General features: G+C 31.5%; 3 protein-coding genes across 4 annotated transcripts; 1 reads left to right on the top strand and 2 right to left on the bottom strand.

Moving 5' to 3' along the window:
• Positions 1 to 836: 836 nt before the first annotated feature.
• On the bottom strand, positions 837 to 15085 carry LOC122526142 (serine/threonine-protein kinase SMG1). 2 transcript variants are annotated; one of them, XR_006305969.1, is made up of 17 exons: positions 14935 to 15085; positions 13853 to 14117; positions 13518 to 13738; positions 13181 to 13433; positions 12959 to 13088; positions 11530 to 12874; positions 11297 to 11453; positions 10578 to 11106; positions 10234 to 10421; positions 6366 to 10160; positions 5995 to 6268; positions 5621 to 5883; positions 5237 to 5513; positions 3252 to 5133; positions 2202 to 3164; positions 1272 to 2101; positions 837 to 1151 (listed from the first exon to the last, which is right to left on the bottom strand). XR_006305969.1 is itself a non-coding variant. In XM_043649351.1 (16 exons), exons 2-16 carry the CDS (start codon positions 14086 to 14088, stop codon positions 1917 to 1919), a joined length of 10698 nt encoding a protein of 3565 aa, XP_043505286.1. In that variant the 5' UTR covers positions 14089 to 14117; positions 14935 to 15085; the 3' UTR covers positions 837 to 1916. The 2 variants fall into 2 exon arrangements, 1 of the variants encoding a protein (XP_043505286.1); XM_043649351.1 differs by having other exon boundaries at positions 837 to 2101.
• An 831-nt stretch (positions 15086 to 15916) lies between these two features.
• Positions 15917 to 16852, bottom strand: LOC122524768 (ATP synthase subunit d, mitochondrial-like). The gene is made up of 3 exons (XM_043647197.1): positions 16737 to 16852; positions 16352 to 16520; positions 15917 to 16233 (listed from the first exon to the last, which is right to left on the bottom strand). Exons 1-3 carry the CDS (start codon positions 16850 to 16852, stop codon positions 15994 to 15996), a joined length of 525 nt encoding a protein of 174 aa, XP_043503132.1. The 3' UTR covers positions 15917 to 15993.
• A 91-nt stretch (positions 16853 to 16943) lies between these two features.
• LOC122524761 lies at positions 16944 to 23045 on the top strand. The gene is made up of 8 exons (XM_043647184.1): positions 16944 to 17640; positions 18225 to 19878; positions 19969 to 20203; positions 20278 to 20387; positions 20477 to 20723; positions 20818 to 21022; positions 21157 to 21358; positions 21446 to 23045. The coding sequence occupies exons 1-8, from the start codon at positions 17411 to 17413 to the stop codon at positions 23006 to 23008; spliced, it is 4446 nt and encodes a 1481-aa protein (XP_043503119.1). The 5' UTR covers positions 16944 to 17410; the 3' UTR covers positions 23009 to 23045.
• The last annotated feature ends 1675 nt before the right edge of the window (positions 23046 to 24720 follow it).

Raw genomic sequence — 24720 nt, 5'->3', positions numbered from 1 at the left:
AGGAGGATTAAAATTTAATGGAATAAAAAAAAGATATTTATGTCATGTAGGAAAATAATTATTAAGAGTTCAAAATTGAATAAATTGTAATACTAATATTGCATTTAAATAAAATTGCAATGCCATGTATACCACAGAACGTGTGACAGGATAAACGTCAAAGAATAAAATCTCCAAGTTGTATCTAAAATAAGATTCTTGACGAAAAATAATTTATAATTATCATACGGAAAAAATGTATATTATTTTATTCTTTAATTATTTATTTAATGATCGATAATTTTGGCATTCTGTATAATTAGTTAAATCTGTTCCTCTGTGTATATCAGATGTAATAGAATTATCAATAATTTATTAAATTGTTAAAACAGCGATCATTAGTTAGGAGAAAAAATATATTCACATTATTATTGCCAATGAGAAACAACGAACGAAAAAAAACTGTGATTCTTTTAATTTAGATAAATTAAAAAGAATAATAGATTTTCTCGAGATAAAAGATCTGTTTTTCTTTACTATTACCATTGATTCAAAATCAGTAAAGACGGGATTTTATTTGAATATTCGCATACATCAATTTTAAAATTGGAGAATTTATTAATTTTCTATCAACGTTTGGTCCTTGGTCCCTCTTTTAATACCCGAATGTACTTCGTTTTTATTTGTATATGAAAAGTGAAGTGTCATACCTTCTAATTTTAATCCATGATCAATCTTATTTTACTACCCTGTCTGCACGTCGCTCCTGCATACATGTGTATAAAATTATAAATTGTACTGTTATAAATGATAAAGTGGTCTTCTACTGAACATATATCAGCAATGAAACTCATAAATAACGACATCAGGTTTATAGTATTCTGACAAGAAAGTGCTTCTCATGCTGTACATTATAGTCATAGATGATGTTATCACGATCATCATAAGTCGTTGACACTTACATCGTTTTATAGATCTTCACAATACGATTCTCAGCTGAACATTTTTTCTCATTTATATTTCTCATTGATACTTCATTATTGTAAACACCCGGCAGATTCTATGTTTTTCCCAAACATTATAAACCCTTGATTAGAATAATACCTTAAACTTTAGGAAAAAGAAACTTAATACCCAATGCCGATCTAATTATTCTTCCCATTGTTGTTCAGCTGTAAGTGACGTATCAACGTTAATGTATTTAATTATTACGTAACAAACGTAATATTTACCTGTACCAATTGGGTATTATAGTATTATTTTCTCTTTTTTATTAATCATTTATTATATACCTTTTTATCGCACAGACCACCATGTTCCACTTGTGTATTATCTCAACTTTGCAACTTTTGGATTATATCCCATCTTACTTGTGACTATACTTTATCTTGATTTTTCGTCGAAACTTTTGCAGGCTTAACATTCAATAAGATTTTTTTCAATACTTTCTGCAAGTTTTTCTTTTTCATTCAATAATAATCACCCTATTTCCCAACATTATGTGTATTCTGAACTCTACTCTGTTAAAAATATTTTTCCAAAAACATATATGTTTTCTTCTGCACCATTTAACAAAAACAAATAATATAATAGAGCTTATTGAAGTAGAGTATCTGAAGCAATCTGATAGAATACCATGACCAGTAAGATGGGAAAGGACTTTATGAACAACATAGATGATCATTTTGAGATAATCATAGAATCAGAGCTCAGAGTTGATTTATAGTCAGCTCGCTAGGTTTTTCGTTGTGTTGGCACAGCCGACCATTAATCGGACTTGTGTTGACTTTTCTCCTAGGTGAAATACTAGGTCGTATTACACCTGATCGTACAGACGTCTTTGCCTCTACGTTGTAGAGCACCGAATGGTACAAATTAGTAGTACCATATGAGACGAGAGATTAACCATCAACGCGTTTGCGTTTACTTTCGTTCCTTCAAACCCATGGTGTCCAACCCTCATATAAGAGAGCTAAATTATCAGTGCTTTGTGCTTCACGTATTACATATTCCACTTGCTCGGCCGTTGTATACTTACGCGTTGGATGTGGGTCTCGTCCCTCTAATTTCATTCTCACGCGTCGCCATACATTTAGCGCATACGCATTTCGTTCTTGCACAGCTATTAAAAATAAATAAGCAAATCGGTTATTATATTTCATAGAAATAATATAATATTTATAATATATTAATACTCTTACAAGATATATATATTTATTTACCTTTTCCCGTAGTTGGATCCCTAGCTAAAGGAATTCCCTTTTTAGGACTAAGACAAACGCTATCTTGTCTCATTAATTTAGCTCTCTTTTTAAGAGAGCATTCTTTATCTGATCCTTTATTCGAATTCAATCTATGGTCACTAGCAAATTCCAACAACTCGTTATATAAGTTAGGTACCATAATCGCCATGTTTTCTAATTCGGACTTTATGGCAATGCCTCTTTTGGGATCTAAAATGTCCGATTCCAATTCTTTCACGACTGTAGATAAAGTTTCAGTGAATGATCGATAAGTGTTTAAAAACTCTTGCAATCCGACAATATTTTCTTGTTTGACCATAGTCTTTAATAGTACTCGGACGTCGGACATTAATTTATGATGTTCTGCAAGTATATTCTGAAGGCTTGTCACTCGTCCCCTTAAGCAATCATGTGCGTTGCGTAAAATATCTTGCTTTTCTTGTAATTTTTTTTGTGTATCGATAATCGCCTCGGAAATAAGTTTCTCCGCTTGTTTCAACCAGTTAACGTCAACATTATTTTCTAACTGCAATAATTCAATAAGACTTTCTTCTATTGGACTAACAGTAATCGTTAAATTTACTGTTAACAAACAACTCTCTTCCCAATGTTTAACAAGCTTGATAAAATTGGCATCGTGCGTAACGCTTTCCGATGTTCTAGTCCTCAATGCTTCGTAATGTAATATAGAATTACAAGTGTTGATAACAGCTGCTGAGAGATTATGTTGCTGCGTTAATTTTTCGCACGAAGATAATACAGCATTATCAAATGCTGACATGACCTCGCCTAATGCTGGATTAGCTCCAGCAGCCCATTTCAAACGCTGTATAGCGCTGGATACCAGGTTTTGTTGCTGCTCACGTGCTTCGCATACTCTTGATTGTAAATTGGATAGAGCTGCAGCTGTTTTTCTTAATTCCAACATAAACGCGGAACGATCTAAACAAACAAAAATAATAATAATAATAATATATATACCAGAATTTGAAAATAATTTGTTGAAAATATTACTTGAACATAACTTACTTAATGGATTCATGGGACTCATGTTAGATCTCAGTAGAAAATTATCTTCGTGCAACCAATTATGTGCTGTTAATTGGAGTTGCAGTCTTTGTACACTAGCGCGTGATAATTCAACACCTTGTTGTGCCAGTCTTGAACTTTGTTTTCTTCTCCAAGTACTTTCTAACGTACTACTCAATGTGCTAGCTTGAGCTAAAACAGATCCCGTAAAAAGACCCTGTTTTAAACATAAATCGACCATTTTTCTACATAATTCGTCGAGTGAAACTTTACTCTCCGCTCCAATATCTCTTTGTTCAATCTCAGTAGTAACATTTAATCCCATTCTTTGTAATAAAAAGCATAATGCAATGGCAAGTGTTTGGGTCGTTACTCCAAGGAGTTGTCTAGAGACATAATCAGCAGTAAATACTCTTACTGGTTTATTTAATCTTTCGTCATCATAAACATTTGCAATTTCCCCTTTAAATGCTGTAGCAATATCTCTACACATTATAAAAAACTCTTGTATTGTACATAATCTCTTTATCAGGAAAATATCTTCTAAAACTTGTCGTGCTGTTTTATTAAATATGGGTCCAGCCATTTCTTTAGCTTCTCTAATTTGGTCGATTTTTTTCCAATTAATTGGAATATCAAGGGAACTTAATGTGCTTACCAGAGCATTACCTTCCATTTGTAACTTTTCAAACAATCCATTAAAACCCATCAAAAGCATTTGGCCAGGTGTTAATGTCTCGTCGTGATTAAGTTCCTGAATATCTGCAGGTCTAGATAGTAATGTTTCAAAACGTGATCTCATATTAGATACTAAGTTTTGTACCATAGCATGTGGACTTTCCATTTCCATTATAGTGAATCTCAGGTGTATTTCTAGTTGTCTAAGAATATCACCAAGGGGTATTCCTGTCGATATAATTATTTCATTTAATTCGTTAATCATTCTAATTACGGTTGGTTCTTCTGTGATAATTGTTTTCATGGCCTCTGGTAAAATAATCGTGTGAAAATTGTAATTAAGTTCTTGCAATCCTTTGTAAATGGAGTCAGCACTTTTAAGACATTTTAATACAAGAGATATTTTTGGATCATTGTTTGTTTTATGATTCTCGGGTATCAATGTAACAAATTCAGATATTAAGGAGGATATCAATCTCATTTCATCTAAAAACCAATCTCCTTCTCTCGATGTAAGGTCAACTAAACAGTCTCCTGCACATTTAGCAGCTCCCTCCATTATTAAATATCTTTTGTTTAATGCACAAAGCGCTGTTATATTAACACTCTCGAATGCTCTTTCTGCACCTTTCTCGCGTCTTAAAAATCCTGTGATCTGAACTCTTGATTCTGTATATGCCTTTTCGATTCTACTGATGGCTTCTGGTAGACCCTCGGAAACCATTCTTTCGTAAGCTTTTTTAAATCTCTCATTCGCTTCATTTAAGATAGCTTGCATATGATAAGAAAAAGTTACTATTTGTTCTTGAGAATTATTTCCATTCATTTGGCCAAAATTTGCTTCAAATTGATTCATTACTTCATGACAAGCCTCTACCGTTGGTGATGCCAACAACTTATTTGCCCAAGCATGATAAACAATCGTACGGTGTTGCGAAACGATACTTATTGGATAAAGATTACATATTGCTGAATATTGACTCATAAGATCCAAACAACTGCGAATAAGAATAGACTGTTGAGTAGCTAATTGCGTTAATTCGTTCTCGGATTGCTCACACTGAATAATCATCTGATTTTGGCCTGCATTTTGTAAAAATTCTTTAACAAGATCAAAAACAACATGATCTTCTCGTGTAGCTGACGTTCCTAATTCTGCTAACCACTGACCTAATTGTGGTCCTCTTACAGAAGCCAATGCAATCTAAAAATATCAATTACCAAATTAATTAAAAAATTGTATAAAACCATTAATTGTAATTTAGGATATTTTATATTCAAGTAATAAAAAAAAAAAGAGAACTTACATTATGCATATTAATTTGTTTTTCACATTCTTCTATTTTTTCTTTCAATCCAATTCTGGCTTTTTCATGTGCATCTCTTGCACGCTTAAATGTATTATACCTTTTTACCACTGAATATAAAACATGATTACGTCCCATTGCTTGTGCCTCTTTTACTAAAGCAAGTTGTTGATGTCTATCTTGCAATAAGTCTTGACACTGTTGCGATGCTTCAGTTGCCTCAATCCAACATGTTAAGTGATGACATAACAAAGGAAAAGTTTTAACTAATTCATCCCTATACAAATAGACAAGTTATTTTTACATATACTCACAAAAAAAATAACGCATATAACATATAAACTACTAAAAATAAAAACTATTTCAATAATAATACGAATATACCTGTTTGCAAGCCATTCTGCTCGCATTTCTGCAATTCTAACAGCAAACATAGCTCGTGTAAGTTCCTGTTCTAGTTGTTTCCGTCCTATACCAGTACATCTTGCTCTAGCTTGACATGCTCCATAACTTGCAATACTATTATCAGCTCCAGCTCTCCAATCTACCAAAGGATCATATACAAATGCTTCCAATAAGGTAAGCAATGTTTCTTTTCCTCTACGCATAACTCTAAGAGTATGTTCGCAGGCCAATCGAAATATACCCTGTTGTATAATTATACTAATTAGAAAATAGTACAATGATATAAAATAGAAAAAATCTAATTCTTATGTAAGTAAAAATATCATCATAGTAAATAATGTAAATTAACTGACCTCTACACCAGTTACACCTAATGCAGCTTTAATATTGGGTGTCATTCTGAAAGGTACCTTTTCAGGGACACGTAAGGTCTTTCCCTTTTCAAAGCATACATTATAATCTATATGTACTACTTCTCCAGTATTTAGATCAACTAATACATTATCTAAATGTCTATCGCCCAAGCCTATGATGTAGCCAATAATAGACATAACAGCAACGGAATATGAATAATTTTTAGTTGCTTGCCACCAACATCCGGCGTTTATGCTGTTACACCAAATTTCTCTAAAATTCAACAATGTTTATATATAAGCAATATTGATCATTAATAAAGTCGATATAACTTTTAAATAAACAATGATACTTTAATAAATTTACTAACTTAGCTAATAAATCTTTTGGTGTCTCTGTCATTAATTCAGATAATACTTGTTTGAGTATAGGAAGAGGCCATTCTTTTCTATTATCCAATGCTATTCCTCTTTCATTCAGTAATGGTGTTAATTTATTATAGAATAATTCAGAAGGTCGTAAAATTGCTGTGTTCCCAGTTTTATTTGCCATAGCACTTTCTCTCTGCTGCCAACGTTTGTAAAGAACAAATAATGGCGTAACACCATCGACCCATTGTATAAGACCAGATCGTGGTCCTAAAGGAATGACGGAATAATGACGTGCTCTATAAACTTTTTTGGTATCGCTGTTTTTAGACATCATAGTATTACATATATTTAAAAATTGCATGATTCTTTCATCAAGATGTAAATCTTCTAATCCTTTAAATAAATATGTATAAGTATGACCATCCGAACCATGAAACATAAGCTTCTTTGGTTTTGTTTTAGTTGGTAGTATTTGTACGTTATTATTAACAGATTTAATAGTAACAACTTTATTGCCAATAGCAGCAACACCTGGCATAGCAATACATGTACCCTTTAAATTAGCTAGGATTGGACTAATATCTGTCATTGATAATGAATAAGCAGTCCGTTTCTGTACACGTTGTGCCAATTTTGTTTCCAAATGTTTTAAGGGCAGTGCAGCCATTTGAGGTTTAGCAGGATTTTTTGGATTATTTAATCTACTAATAACTTCTTGAATGGTAGGGCCGAATTTATCTTGAAAATTTTTTTCATGTGGAGTTTCTGCCGATACAGATGTCATTGATAAAAGATTTTCAAGGATGAATACAATTGGTTTCAATATGATTCTATGCTTTTCAGCAATTAACTTATCTTTTTCTTCCGGAGTAAGCCAAATATTGTCTTGTACTTTTTGAACTTCAAACTCGAGCTGTTCAAATCTCTTACTAATTTCTGTGTGATGTTGGCACAATGTTGCTAACCATAATTCATCCCATAACAACGTAATTCTACGAAGTTCTCTTACAAGTATTTTTACTTGACTAACGGAATCTAGGATTCTATTGGATAAACAATCAACTAATTGTGCGAAACAAGCATCCATAAAGCCTTGATTTTCATCATTATAAGTAGATTCAGTATCCTCTTCTATGTAATCTAAATCATTGTGCTGAGAGATATCATTTTCAGTTCTTTCATAAACCATTTTATCATAATTTTTTCTTTGACCAGAAACAGCTCCTACTACTGCAGGGAAAGTTATCAAATGAGGAGAATTTTCTGCCACTCTGCATAAAAGTTCGGAAACTTGGGTCCGTACATATGCTTCCGGATGACTTAATCTTGAAAATAGTTGTGGTATAATTTCTTTCCATGGACCGGTAGGTGTAGTTGAAAGTCCAGATTCAAGTACATTCTGAAGTTCTAAAGCATGTTTTACAACAAGACGTAAAAGTCTTAATGTAGCTGTAATAGTATCGCAATTGTTGTTTTCATTATTTGCTAATTGCAAATATTTAAAGTAAGCATTAGCAGATAATTCATAATAAGAATAAATTCGTTTCTGTGCTTGCCTCCATATGTCGACTAACATTCCAAGGTGTTCATTATTGGCATGACATAAAATTGGAACATTTCTCAATTGATTTTCTATCATCTCTGATGTATTTATATCATTCGTATCAATATCACCCTCATCTTCTGGAATAGTTTTATTTTGGCTTAATATGGAAAATACTGCATTAAGATCATTTTCAGTAATATCTATAGGCAACAATGATTGTATATTTATTCGATCTGTATCTGTGAGTTGGCCAGAATTAGAATTATCAACTATTTTTCTTCCCCATTTGTAGCACCAGGCTGCAAAGCTGGACCATGCCAAAGGCAGATCAGGACATTGATTTACGCCTAGTTGCATTAACTTTCCAATAATCATATCCGATGTTGGTATTAAATCTGTTGTGTCTCCAAATAATTTATTCATTAAGCCATCATTATGAACAGCTTCGAATCGTAGTAGATCTTCTAACTGATGATTATCGGTTATATTGGCATCCTGTTGTATCCATTTACTAAGAGTGAGCAAAAGTTTAGTTCCAGTTTCTCTTAGATCTGTTAATTGCTCCCCACCTACAATAGACTGAGAAATTCCAAGCGCTGTTGCACTGCATATTTTCAATGCCTCTTCTATATTTTCCATGTCGTACAGCAATTTAGCAAATTCTCTGAATGCTCGCATATTATTTTTCGACCATTTTACGTTCATAGACTCAGTAAGCATTTTGTCTATAATCTCTGTAAAATTGCAACCCTGTAAATCTTTGATTTGGAATAAGTCTTGTTCGATTTCGAAGTACTTTATCATTTCTCGTTTAGCTAAATTAAAATTCCCTTCTTTTCTAGCACTTCGAACCACGTGTAATCTCAAACTAGCCACTTCGTTGGAAATAGAATTATTTGTTTTACAGAAATAATCTGACCACCATAAAATTTGTGTCAATATACTGGTACTTAAATTATTAATTTTGTCCTCTTTGTATAATTCAAATACATTGCTTTGTTTTCCAGCTAGTAAATTTTTCAAACCGGTAGCAGAATATTGTATCAATATGGAATCACTTAAATACTCTGAAGGTACATTTCGTAAGCCTTCTTCCATAGTTTTAGCAGCAACTTTCTGACATCTCTGTATGTCTTTTTCAAACGAAGTTTTATATTCATTGATATGAGCGCTCATTGCAATATTAGTTAAAGTGTTATTGCATTCGATAATAGTCTTAGCACAGCTCCAATTTGTTCTTGTTTCTTCATCCAATAGATTCCAATTAGACAACTCTTCCATGGAAATAATTTCACCAATTTCAAACTTTTTTAAACATTTTGCCTGCTGAGGAACTATGTTTTCCATCATTTGTTTCTTTAGGAGGATATTCTTTTCTTGCAGCAAGATATCATTTTCTATCATTTTCCATGTTTCTAACTGAGTCCAATCATTAACAGCTCTGTAACACTTAGTAAGATGTTGCATACAAAATGTTGCCACTTGATTGTCACCATCTATTTTTGCACCTCTTATATCTTCATCGATATTATACCATTGCTCTTCGATTATTTGTTTATAATTGTCAGCTGCTGATTCATAATGACCAGCAGCTTCTTCCATCGCTGCTTTCAACCAAGGAAACTTTCTATCTTTTTCTTTTGTATATATATAAAGTCCTTGTAATGCTTCTGCTTCTCCTAACATGACCATAGCTTGAGCTGTACAAAGAGTTGCCCTCTCAAACTCTATACCTTGAGTATTCTCACAAATACTTAAATCTTCTAAAAGTCTTTGACCATTCCTTAAAGCTACTGTTGCTAATCCCGAATGTAATGAAACAACGCATAGAGCTAAACGAATGCGATTCAACCATTCTTTGCATGTAGATTTATTAGTATGGAAGAAAGTTCGTACTGGCTTTGACAAAGGTGGTAATGCTACAGCACATCCTTCCGCAGCATTGTGAATAACTCTCTCTAAATGTTCCAGGAATTCTATAAAAAGTCTTACACGTGTGTGTTCGTGCAACAGGTAATCTAAACCATGATTATCTTTCTTCACTATTTCTGAATTGTATGATATCTCACGAGCCAAAATTTTCAATGCTCCTTCAATGCTTGTAAATGTTTCTTGAGGTTTCCCAAGAGAAGTACGCAGCTTATTAATTACGCAATGTTGCGCAGCTTCAAGGCCACACCAAAAAAATAAGAAAGAACAATTTGCGAGAGCTAGCGAATGCATTTTTGTCATTATCTCATTTTCAGACCTTTAAATAAAAATGAATTAATTATTTTTCCAAATTTAGTAAAAAATAAAAATTAAAAATAATTGAAACTTACACTGTTGGCCAGCACAAAGTAAATATTTCAGCTAAACCAGATGCATCGATATAATGTTCTTGCAATAAAAATGCCATATAAGTTTTAAAATATTGCGCTTGCATTTCACCATTGTTGTTACCTCTCATGTGTAATCTCTGTGCGAGAATTACAGATTCTAATGAATAACTCTCAATCTCTTGAAATTTCTAGAAAATATAGACGTACGAAATACACTAAACACACTATAATAGATAATACGTGATATTTATTGATTTTTTATTTTTATTCTTAGATTAAAAAAAGAAGAATAAATATATATATATAAAAGTATTCATATTTTGCTTCACATAAAAACAACTTACCTTTGTTTCTGACGGTAAGTATTCTTTATTTAACTTTGGAATAACAATATTAAGAGGCACGTTCATTAACAGTTGACTATACTTTTCACGTACATGCTTGTCGTACGAAGTTAGATGTAACATCGCAAAGTCTACAATACTTGAATAAATTTCTTGTCGCCAGACAACATTTTTTGAACTCATTAAAATTTCAAAAATAGAACAAATAGCGATTAAAATATCATAATCGGTTGTAGTACCACAAGCAATTAAACTGGTAATAACATTTTCACATTCCTGAGTTTTACTCAAAATACCAATGTAATTTTCAGACTGTATACAAATCTCTTGCATCCAATTAGATAAAAGTAATAATGTTCTGTTTGAACTTCTCTTGTTATATGTCTTTGCTATAAGATTAAGTATTATAGATAAATGTCCACTTGTAGGTGACGTTGTTGGTACATCTAATGTTCCAGGAAACATATCTATTGGGCGGCATGTAGTTATTCCTGTTATTAAACTAGAACTTGGTATAAAATGATTATACCTGCAAAAATTTCAAATTATATCAAATATTTTTAATCTAACATAATTTAAATACTTATGTAATTGATTTTATATAGAGAAGGCTCTTAATAAAAAAATCTACAAAATCTTTGTATTTGATAATACTTAAATAAATAAATATTTGACATATATTTACAAGAGAAAAATATAATATATAAAAATAATATTACCTAGAGCAATGTGCATAAAGCAGGTACAAAATGCTATACTGTAACAATGGACTGGCAATAGATAATGCTGGATCATACGGTTTTAATTTAACAGCAAGGAGTTCTAAGATTGTTGGTTTTAATGCCCACATTCCAATTATAGAATTACTTGCATTTGCTGAAAGATAATAAAGATTTTAAACATTTTAACATTCAAAAGTATTATACGTGTGTTGATTTTTAATATACTTTACCAATATCTGAAAGTGCACGTAGAATAAAAATAATAACAATTTCAGCATCTGACTTTTTATATTGCACATCGGTGAAAGGATTGTCTATGACTAAGCAATCAATGTCTCTTATAAGTTTGTAAGCCACTTCTAAATCAGCTAATATATATCTGTATGCCTCTTGTAATAATGGAATATTCTTTAAACTCAAAAGGCTGTGATATACACCAAGGCTAGCATTTTGAATGGTTATAGAATTTCTGAACCTTAATTTTAATAAGGTGGAATTTTTTCCAAGCAATTTATGCACCAGTTCTAAAGGTAAATTAGCTGATACCTCTTTAATTACTTTAGAGATGGTGTTCAACATAGAAATAATAGTGTCGTCCCAAAAAATGTTGACTCTTTGCAATTGAAGATCGATGAATTTATAAAGAAGATCATGATTTTTAGTCACACGACTTTGAATATATCCTAGAAGCAAAAATGCACATTCGTTTGCAACCACAATTAGTTCTTCTTTTTCTTCTGACAAATCGATATTTTTTTTTCTTTTAAATTCCATCGAAGCGAGTACGTTCATCAAAGATTGTTCCTTTTCTTTTGAAAATATATCTTTATCAATGACAATCTTAGAATTTTTATAATCATTTTTCTTGCTGATGTATAAACATTTGAGCATCTTTATTAAATTCTCTTCCCTGATTTCTTCCTTATTAAAACTTTTCAAAAGTATTTCAACATGTTTTTGCGTCGAATTCATATGCCTCGCGCATCTAATTACATTGTCATGATTTTCAAGTGGTGCGACAAGATTTTGTGACCATTCCTCGTAACCTTCATTTAATTCAATTGCTTTTACTACAGTTTTTAACATTTTTGATAGGCAATCCATTAAAAAGGACCACTGCACATTAGGTGTAAGATTAGGATTCAAACGATCAGATATACTTTTGGTCACAGTATTAAACACAGATATCAAAGATGTGATGCGAAGTATACATTCTTTAGGTGTTGGAAATGTTACATCGCCAGGTGAATTTCTACCAGATTCAGGTGAAGTTAATTCTTCATCGTAACTTTCCATGTCTTCCAAAAATTGTCCTAATAATGTCAATGTAAACTGTAAATCTGTAATCCAAAATGACCGTAATTTCTGCAAGCTTTTACTCGCATAAGCTACGATAGATCTTTGTTGCGTTGAATCTATATGCCATCCCACTAAAATATCGACCGTATCACGGAAATGATTGGAAAAAGTTTCGGGATATGATTCAATTAATAATAATATGGCATCCACTGTAGCCACTAATAAGTCTGATCTATCAACATTTTCCAACGTTGATTGCAAATGTGACATCATAGACTGAAATAAAATTAATTATCATTATGCATCATATTTTCACCTAAGGCATATATTTTGTGTATTAAAAGAAATTTAATTAAATACCACTGAGAATTCCTTTAATCTTGGTGTTTCTGCATCCAGTTTGAGCATTTCGACAAAAGATTTGATTAGAAGACATTTAATGTCATCTTTTCTTTCCAAGGCATACTTACTAAAAGTCCATTCTAAAAATCTACAAAAATTAAAATAGAGTTAAACACCTCCTGCATAAAAAAATAAAATATTTTTCCTATTTATAAACTTATAAAAAATTATAATGAAAACCTTTTGAAATCTTGATCTACCACATATCCGATACGACCTAAACATTTAGTCACATGCTGCTTTGCATCTGGTCCAGGACCAGAGTGTAGTATATCTAATAAGCTTTCGCAAATATGCTCCAAGCTCCGTCGTATATATCTTTGATTTTCAGGTGCTAGTATACCTTCTTGTAATTGTTTGCAAAGCATCATGAAATGATCATAATCATCTTCACGGCATAATCGCCTCAAAAGTTTAGAAATTCTGGACTCCTCTGTAACGTAAAAAAAATTCTTGTTAACACAAATCTAAATAAAGTGTAGAAGATACAAAACTACAGAAAATAATAGATTCTAACCATTTATTCTTTTATCGTCATAGTATTTGTTCTGCGAATTTTCTTGATTTTTCAACGATTCTTGAAACTTGGGTTTAGGTACCGAGTGATAACTGGGCTCTGCATTTGCATCACGTTCAGATGTTTTCTTAAAACCTCGACCACGTAATCCTCCTCTACCACGATCTCCTGAATTGCTACCACGAGCCATTCGAAATTCATTGCGTGGTATCCCACTAATTCTATAAGATATAAATATTACAAAAAAATGTTTCAAAAGTAGTGCAAGTAATATGATATTACATGAAGATAATAAGACAACAAAGAAATAAATTTAATAAGAATAAAATCTCTACCTTGGTTTAAACTTAGAAAATGAATGATCCGATAGATAATTGTTGGAATTTCGTTGGCAAATAACCAAAGTGCCACGAGGGACATTAAACTCGTTGATACCAAAGTTAGTCAGAGTACCTCCGTCTCCTTTATCGGTATCACTTCCTTGACTATTACAAGGAGACTCTTCTGGTGTCTCTGAGTTCCTTGGTCCACGTAGCTTCGTGTTAGTATTAAAGCTCCCACAGCTATTCATTACATTACTCAGCGGATGGTCTGCATGACCTACATTTCAATCATATAGCCTATAGTTAATTTAATTACAAAATACCTATGCATATGAAAATATATTTTATACTACATTACATTCATTAATTTATACACGAATTAACACAATCGAATCCATGAATTTTAAAAACACATTGAAACAAATATACACAGATGTTTTTCAATTAATTTGTACAACCACACCTCTTATAGTAATATTATTTCACAAAACTACTTTAATCTTGAAACATTTTCATTAATAGAAGCATTAGCATGTAAATTTCTTAATTATTATATCACAAATATATCTCATGAACAATAAGAACAAAAAAGCACTTCTTTCGGCATAGGATAACAATGAAAATTACGTAGACCGTATTTTTACTTCAAATTGATATTCATAATAGTTTTGAAAAGGAGAATAAATGAAACTCTGTAGATAAATAATCCCGATAAAGACAAATGTATTTAAAAAAAAAACAATAAGTAACGTATCATAACCAAATACGTAAAGTAAAATCTAATCGAACAGATAATATCGTCAAGAAACTGGACAAAAATTCAATTTTACGAAAATATAAAATAATTTATAAGATAAATTAAAATTACATATGCATATAAATATATATATATATATATATGTGTGCGTATGTGTGTGCATATATATATACATATATATCTATATATATATGCTTTTGTGTATAGAAATATTTTTATTAGACTATAAAGGAAACGAACAGATCGAACTATACAGAAAACGTATTGAAATATAGACACCTTTTATATTAGTGAAGCATAACGTTAAAAAATAATTAATTACTAATATTAATATTACCTTTTGTCGACAATAGCTTTTTTTTATATGAAATGTATTAAATATTGTGCAATCGATTAATCAAAAAAGAAGCATAAGCTAATCAGTGCACAACATGCGTGATTTTCGCAAACCATGTAGCAAACGCATACTGAACACTTGCATAAACAAAATAGTTCATAGTATGGTTACTTCGATACTGTACATTATTAGACGATACTGTATAAGGTCAAGTCCATTCTCATGGACTCTATTCTTCTACGGTTACGTTTTAAATATTTTATTGAAAATAAACAAATTCTTAATTATAGATAAGATAGTATAAAGATAAAATTTGTTGAATATATATCTTATAACTTACTGAATTTGTAATTATGTGTATATAAAATTTTATATGCGAATAATGAATAGAGTTAATAACCATTACAGAGATAGCCAATCAGAAATGGTTATTAAGCGCGTTTTTTCAAACCAAAGACAATTTTTCTTTCAAAATTGCCTTCATCAAATTTTTTAAGGCAATATATAAATTGAGATATAAATTTAAAATAAATATTTTTATTAATTTATTATAGTAATATACTACTTTTTAAAACAATTTTTTATTTATTATATTATAACTAAAAAAGGCAAAAAGGAAAAAAAAACATTGGAACTTATTAACATATATTTATGTTACCATGAAATACCGAAATTAGAGAATGTCCAGATTCACATGATCGTTTAATGTATGTCCGAAATATTAATGTATAAAAATAAACCCAAGTATTCAGTCTTTCGTCAACGTATTTGATATGTGTTTACATTTCACCATGTGAATTTTGATATTCTCCAATTTCGATCTTTCACTGTACATATATATATATAAAACATTGTATTATGCTGTATAATATTTGACTGTATTTATTTATAATAATGTACTGACAAAAAAAACATATTTTATTAAAATATATTAGGACTTTTAAATACTTTATGGATATAGGGTAATTCAAATATCGTCAAGTATTGTATACCATCAATAATATTTTTTTACATATCTATAGACTACATACAATATTGCTATAAACTTGTAAAAGTAAGTTAATGGTCATCATCATCCTCCTCATCAAGGTTTGCAGTTTCATATTCTTTCATTTCAGGTGTATGTGGCCAGATGGAAGGATTGTATACAGTGCCGCAAGCACATTCTGGATGATATTCTAAGAATTCTTCTATTGTCATATCACCATACGGCATTATAGCTTTTAATTTATTAATATTTGCGGTAAAGTTCTCAATGTCTTTTTCACATTTTTGGCGGAATTTTTCAACCTCTTGAAGCTGAATATATACACATATAAAAAAGACTTACTATGTATATAAAATGATATTTTTTAAATTACCTTTTGTATAACTAGATAAATAAGAAAGACAAGTATTTATAGAGAAAATATTTTACCATATCTTTTTCTTCGCCATCGATAAGAGAAGTATATTTGTCAGCTGGGAACGGTACTTTTAATGCTTCGTACTCTTTTTGGAATTTATCAACGAGACCAGGCGTTGTTACATTCTTTCTGTAATATTCCCAATTAAGTTGCGGTGAAGTTTCTGGATTTGCCATCATCCTGAAAAAAAAAACAAAATTTAATCTAAAAAAACATGATATAAATGAATCATTTGACAGTTATATTATTGGACTATAACAAAATTTAATATATATATACAATAATTGTATTGAATAAAATTAAACGTATTTACTTATTCTTAATTACTTTTGTTACATCCACTAAAATATTATAAAATATTATATTATGTAATGACAGATTATTTTATGAACTAACCGACGTAAATATTGATCAGACTTCGCTTTAAATGCGACAAAAAGACCTTTCTGTTCTACTGGAACTCTTTCAGCTATTGCTGACCAATTAATTGCTTTAATCGCTCTTCGCGACATTGTTAACGTTTAATATTAAAATATAAAAGGGTTAACAATCACGACACTCTAAAGCAGAGGTACCAAGAACCACACCAGACTACCAAGCAGGCAGGCACCTTAAAAAAACCACATAATCTCTGTTAAGTTTAACATAGTTTTACATAACTTTAATAATCTATTAGAGTCAAATATAAATTCGTCTTGAATCAATCATAAAAACTAGCCTTAAGGAAAAGTATAGAAGAGGATAGGGAAAGGAGATTAACAAAAGGGAAAGAAAGAAAGTTAACTTAGTTTTCAATGGTAGACGAGCGGGGGCGTTTCCGAACGTTGTCGAGTCAAAGTTAGCAATCGAGTTCATTGAAACTCGGCCGAATCGAGACGAGTTCGTACGAATAAAACTGGATCGATAAAACAGGAATATGGTCGTGAAGGGGGCAGACTGGGGTGTCGGCGAGGGTGGGCGGCGATCAGGCGGTTGAGCATAAAGAGGATAGGATAATATCGGTGTGCGCGCGTCCTCTTGGCTAACTTCGATTTCGCCACTTTAATGTCGGCGGAGACGAGGATGTAGTTATGCCGAAGAAAAGCACGAAGCATGTGAAGGAATCTGGGATAACGAGAAGCTCCCATCATCACGGTTGTGATTCCGGCACAAGTACGGATATCAAAGTGAAGCACTTTCGAAGTGTTCACATTGGCGTTACAAATGGAAAGCGTTGGTTATCTCTTAAAAAAAGGCTCGGATTGTCGACAGACGAAGACCTTGCAGTTTATCTTCTCGATCTTGCAGAACCTATCGTCAGGTAGGTTCAATGATTTAACAGGCTATGACGTAGTTCTTGGTGTGCATTTAACATTTCGACTTGCATCAAAGAGTTCTCTTTCTCTATGCGCATGGGGGTAGCTGTCACTCTGTCGGGGTTTTCCCTCTACTGTCAACCGTCTGTTATACTCAATCGCCATCTTGCCGCAACGCGCCGGAGGGGCAAGGGAGGATGATCGATATCTGATCAAAAGCGCGGGATAATGGTCTTGTTTTCAATACTTTTCGAAATTATGTCAATCGTTCGATCGAGTTATATTTAGATCAATACTTTTTTATGATGATTTTTATCAAAAGATACAAAAGATTATATATTTTTCTAGGATTTTAATTAGTATTATAATTAAACAATTTTATTTGCAAAAAAAGTAAAGAAGACGGACGCGAATCAGTTTTACTTTCATAATTTTTTGAAAAACATCTATATATGAACGAAATCTATATATATATATATCGAATTAAATTTAAAAATTATTATAATTAACTGTATAACAATTTTGATTAATTTTATGTAATTAACGTCAGTAAATTATGAAGATACTTGATAGTTGTATTATTTTTTAGACAAGATAATAAATGCAATGGTCTTGAAGAATGGAAAACAGATGGCAAAGAAGAAAGGAACTCAGAAATTGTCAAGACTGAAAATTCAATAGAAGATGCAGAAGAACCTCTTCGTCGAAGCCTAAGAAAGCAAAGTACTTCTATATGTCCAGAACCTGATGTTTCATCTACTGACACAATACAGTCTTTACAAACAGAAGTACATGATGATGTTATCAAGCTCCATGTACGTCGTAGTTCAAGATCTAAACATCATAAAAATAAGGCTAAACATCATAAAGACAAACGCAAGAAAAGAAAACACTTGAAAAGTGCGCAGAATGTAGATACGAATAAGGATTATAGATTAGAAGAAGAAAAAAGTCCCATTAAAAATACAAATTCAGTTATTCGTAACACAGAAGTAAATTCAGAAGCAGATAATAAATCTAAATTAGATGTAGAATGTTTTCATGTCGCTCCAAAAAATATCGAATCTATTATGACAAAGACTGAGCATCATATAGATAGCATAGGATTTATAAAGGATGTAAATAGTGAAAAGAATGAGTTAAATTGCAATAGCAAAGATATCGATATACTTAATGGAGTAGCACAGATTGGAGAAGATACATCTAAACAAAATGTGCAACTGCAAACTACTCCAGCTGTATCATCTCCTGAAAGAAATGTAATGAATGAATCTGTTGTCAAAGTTGTGAAAGATATATTAAGTTCTCAAAATATGGAAAATGCAGAAAATAGAAAAATTCATGATACGGAAAACAAATTGCATAAGGAACAAAGCACAGAATCTCAGGAAAATAGTAGTTCAATTTCTAACGTACTAGATGAAACGGAAAATGGTAAAGCTTTGGAAGAACGTAAATTAAAAAAGAAACGGAAAAGACTAAAACATGAAACAGACGGGGAAGAAAATATTGTCAGAGATACGTGTGATGATTTTTTGGACGATGCCATGCACAAACATAGACGAAAAAAGCACAAGCATACTAGCGAGCACAAAAATAAGAAACATCATGACGTGCGTAAAGCACCACAAGATGGAATCATTACTCAAGAAGAGACTCCAAATTTGAATATAGTAGAAAATGAATCTGTTATTTCGGTAATAGATAAAACTCAAAGTGATGTAAACTTTGATGGTAATATGTCGGAGCCTCACAGATTGGCAATTACAATAAAACTCTGCCAAGATTGCAACAGTCGGCATTTACAAGATGCATGCCCACTTAATACACCACAATATACTATAACAGATTCTATAACATATGAAGATTGGATAAATAAATACAAAGAAAATCTTGAAGTAATTAAGGCTTTAAAGTCTGATGATCCAATGTCGGAAGGTTACGGGAGATTACCAGATGATGGTTTTGAGTCGGATGAAGATTCAGTATCTGTAGATCATTGTAAATCGAAATCGAAGATACAGAGGGAAGAAAAGCAATTACTTATAGATTCAGACAGACCTTTGTATGCTAGAGATTCTTTACCTGAATGTTTTGAATTGAAAATTACAACAACGGAGCATGGTCTTGGAATTTACGCCAAGAACCCAGTTCCCATGTATGCCAAATTAGGTCCATTGGTTGGTAAATTTGTAAAAGAAATGGACATACCGGATGATTTTCCTATGAGACATATTTGGGAGGTAAGTTTAATATGTGATGAATTTTGATTATATTAAATAAATATAAATAAAAAAGCGCTTGTATTAAGAGATTATTTACTTTCTTTTTAGATAGATAATAATGGTAAAACTTCATACATCAGTACCACTAATCCATTGAAAAGTAATTGGATTCGTTATATGAGACCAGCTGAAACCAAGGAGGGAAGAAGTGTTACAGTAATTACAAAGCAAGGTGAATTACATCTTATCACTACACAAAACATCATGTCAGGAATGGAATTAACTTATTGGGCAGATTCATTGTCTTCAGCATGGACTAGGAAAAATAAAATTGATAAAACAAGTATGTTAATACTATTTTATATTAATGTTAGTAATTATAATTTTGTAATTAATTATTAATTCGATTACTCTTAGATTGTGGTGGATGTAATTTAAATTTTGCCCATCCTATATATTATCGTCTGCATTGCTGCATTTTTCATGATACCAATTATAGTTTGACTATTAGAAAATATCATTGTAAGGTAAGATGTGTAAACTAATTTTATATATAAAATATTATTTTTACATTAATATTTATATTTTGCACATATAACAGAAGATTTTCTATTAGGTATGTGGAGCTGCTGTTCTAGGAAAGGACAATATTATGAAACATGCAGCAGAGTTACATGCAGGACGTGGTGCATACCAATGTCAGTATTGTAAAAAATTTTTTTTAAGACTGAACTATCTTGAAATGCATAGAACGTATGGATGTGCACAGAATCCGCAACGTTCTAGGCCTTTGTGTGATTTTTGTGGGCGTAAATTTTGTCAACCTCAAAAACTTAAAGTACACATTAAAAGAATGCATAGTGGTAAGAATACAATTAATATACAATTAATGTACAATTAGAGATCATTTATATATTCATTTTTCTTCTTTAATTGTTATTTATTTCATTTCAATAGATATGTCTGAAGTACTCAGGGAATTCCAATGTAAACTTTGCTTAAAGCTTTTGGGCTCTCGTGCAGCTCTTCAGCGACATATGAAGGAGGTTCATCATAAAGATGTAGTAGGAGCAGCAACATGTGATCGATGTGGAAAAATGTTCCAGAATAAAAGTAACTTAAAAATACATATGTTGACTCACAGTGGTGTTAAACCTTTCAAGTAAGAATATTATGTTAATATGTTTTATTATTAAATAGTACTAACTTTTTACTGTATAAATATTTTGTATATATATATATATATATATATATATATTTATGTAATATTTTTTAAGAAAATTACATCTTTCACAGATGTAAAGAAAATGGTTGTAAAGCTGCTTTTACTACAAAGCAATGTTTGCAATTTCATTATAAAAAGGTACATGGTCTCACAGAGGAAATGATGCCTAAAATTGAAAGATCCGTTGCATATACTTTCGATGCGTACAGTGGTGGTCTTGTGGAAGATGTTGGACGTGGCAAAACTCCTCGTTTGAGTAGAAGAAATTCACAAGTATGTATTTACTATATTTCTAATAATATAGTAGATAAAATAGATAAAATATTCGGAAATATAAGCAATATTTTGTTCTTATTGCAGGATAACAGCAACAGTTTACCATCTTTGGATGAATGTAGTTCAGAAAGTAGCTTAAAAGTTGAAACAACTACAAATTCTACACATCCTGCTATAATGGAGTTTCCAACTGGTACGAATACTACACCCAAATACTCAGTGGAGCATGATACTAAAGTATCTAGTGCTTCTACGCGTATTACGATGCCTGTGTCAAGTGGTATTGATACAAACATAGAGAATGTACGTACAGATGTAGATTTGTATGCCGCATCTAGAATACAAAGTAAAGGAAGCAAGAAATGGTTAGGTGAATTTAATCCTACAACAACGTCGGACTTACCAACTTCTCATTTACAACCTGCCCCACAAGATGTATATGAATTCGAAGATAGCAGAAAAGAAGAGGAAGAGAAAACAGTCTCTACAACTGCTACAACACAATCTTTAATAGATAGTAGTAAGCTAGGCCTTAGTGTATACAGAAGAACAGAAAGTGCAAATGCTAGCTTACTCGTTGAAGCAGCTTTAGATGCTGCTGAGAGAGATATAGGAGCAGTTTCTAGTCCAATATTGGAAGACAATGATCGCGATGCAAATTTATATTCTATTTCTACACAATTACAGTCACCATTACCGCAAAGATCTCCAAATCATTTAGACTCGTACATGCAACAGCAGGATGAATTAATATCACCAGCACCTACACCAGATAATCGACATACTCCGCCTAGTCACTTGCACGTAGATTATCATCTTCATCGGCCAGTGGATTATATGAGTGCATCAAGAACACATAATATCGAACAATATCTACATCACGAAGATTTACCACGTGTTTCTTCTCCGAATAGTTATATTCACATACAACAAGAAGACTTGGTATCTCCTTCAGCTACACCAAATTCGCGATATCAAGATATACATCATCACCATCAAATGCCCACTGATAATTTATCGAGCGATGAAGGTGACTCAGTAGCTCAAAATCTTAGTCTTTCTGTCAAAGAGAAAGCATTACAATTAGATTTGTCAACGTCATATAAGTATGATCCTCTTGAGTCAGATTTTGGTAGAGAGAGATCTAACTTTGAGCCTCTTGTATTGAATAGCGGAGAGCTTCAAGGTTTAGATATGTCAGCTAGAGGATTTCATCATAGTTTTGGTTCTCAAGTACAAAATGCAAGGTATCATCATCATCATTTATATGAAATAACCGAACGGCAAAGTGTCGATCTCAGTAGGACAGGTGGCTATTCCATGTCTCCGCCACCACCACCTCCTCCACCCTATTCTCATAATGATGTTTTGCGGGTTGTTAGTTTAGATCTTACACCTGGTGGAAGACATAGTGTTGATCTAAGTCTTTCAAGATCACATCATTTACACGGTTCTGGAACTCGTGTTATTACTAGCCCGCAACCAGCTAGTTCTTCTAACCCGCATATAGTACCTGACACAGTTGAAGGACGAATTTTATCTCCACCTCCGCCTCCTTTAACAGGATACAATCCAAGTTATCCTGTAAGCCCAGCTCCATATCATCCTCCCAGGCCAGCGTACCATCATTATTCTGGTTATTATTAGTAATTCCTAACATAAATCACAAACCCTAACTTTCAAATTACATTTTTATTATGAAGTAAATTCATATACAGAGCTCAAGTCTGCAGTTTGTATACGATATAATGATGGAAAACTTTACATCGTTACTCTATTTTATTTTAATCTTATACAGTCATACATGATGTATATAAATGAAAGGTTTTAGAAAAACTATTGTTTTATTTATAGTCTTTGTTATCGACGCTACGTCATTTGTCAATATGATTATTTAAGCTGGCATTTTACGATTTAAAGAACTTTTATCGTATTCTTGAAAATTTACTTTAATAGATGATACTCGTATTATCAGGTCGGTTAAGAAAACTGCCACTTTAATATATGTATTTCTAAGATAGAAAGAGATTATTTCGTACCACAATAACTTGTTTCTCTAGCTAAGGGAAAATATTTTTGTTTTATCAATTAATTTACATATATTTCTATTTCTATTAATAATTAAAAAAAAATCTTATGTTCAAACTAAGGACGAGAAGCTTTTATCAAAAGGATAAATATGACATATTAATAATATATGTTATATTATCGGTATGACATTAGGATCTGAATTATGCACAAAAAAAAGAAATATATTTGCATTAAGACATTATATCATTTCCAAAGTATCTGTATGAAAGAAAGATCTAGTTCAGCAGATGCAACAGTATGTGTGTGATATAAGTGTGATACGTGTATGTATGTATGCATCCTTTAAATTAAACAATATTATTTTTTTAAGGTATTGGATAATGAAACTTTATGGATAGCTCTGTTCTAGAAATTTAAGCTGTATGAACGTTAAAAATGATTAAGTTCTCTTCGGTTATGTAGCTATTAGATCTATTATTTATTACATTCTTTTTTCCATTTTTATACAAAAAAAAACATACCATATATAATGGTTATCCCCTGTTAATATGGATCATTGGAATAGATCAATTTCAGATATCATGATCCAGTACCACGTCCGTGATAATTAATGTTATAAAAAGTTGTTACTTAGCTTCTAGCTTATATTCTTCTATTTCAGATATATACTCCCCAACAAAAAATACTCCATATAAGATGAAATTAGTCACTATTTCATATTAGTAACATCCTGGGTAGGATTTGACATTGCTGTCATGTATATTTTTCAAATTAAGAATATGTGGTATATAAAAAAAGAAAAAACAAACAGTTTTAACGTATAATATTATGATTATGATTAAAAGCAGAAAGTTGTAGTTCATAAATAATATGTATTTAAAGTTATTATCTCATTGGTGTGCAATTTTTCAAAAATAACAACGTACATTTAATGAATTATTTATAACGTTACTATATACAAGGTGTATAATATAATAAAGTTGCAGACAAAATGATTTAATTACTTTAAATGTACAAAAGAAGATTGTAGCAAATAGTATTACCCAGGATTTTAAAATTTATGAAATAATTCAATCAGGATGCCTAATGGTAGTACTAAGTATACATCTGTATGGTGATAACAAATTATAATGTTCTTTTTTATTCTAGTCATTATGTACGTGTAATAAAACACATTAGCTATGTAATGAATGGTTTTGGCTATTGCAGATGAGTGCAAAGCATAGCGTATACAAATAGAATTTTTGAAAATATGTAATCTTAAACATATTTCTTTATTCTTAATATTATCTTTTCAGTATCGTGTCAAGCTTATTCTAAGAAATGCT

The sequence above is a fragment of the Polistes fuscatus genome, unplaced genomic scaffold (genome assembly GCF_010416935.1).
Source record: "Polistes fuscatus isolate 324 unplaced genomic scaffold, CU_Pfus_HIC Scaffold10, whole genome shotgun sequence".
In the NCBI taxonomy this organism is placed as follows: domain Eukaryota; kingdom Metazoa; phylum Arthropoda; class Insecta; order Hymenoptera; family Vespidae; genus Polistes; species Polistes fuscatus.
This window is presented reverse-complemented; position numbering and strand designations above follow the sequence as displayed.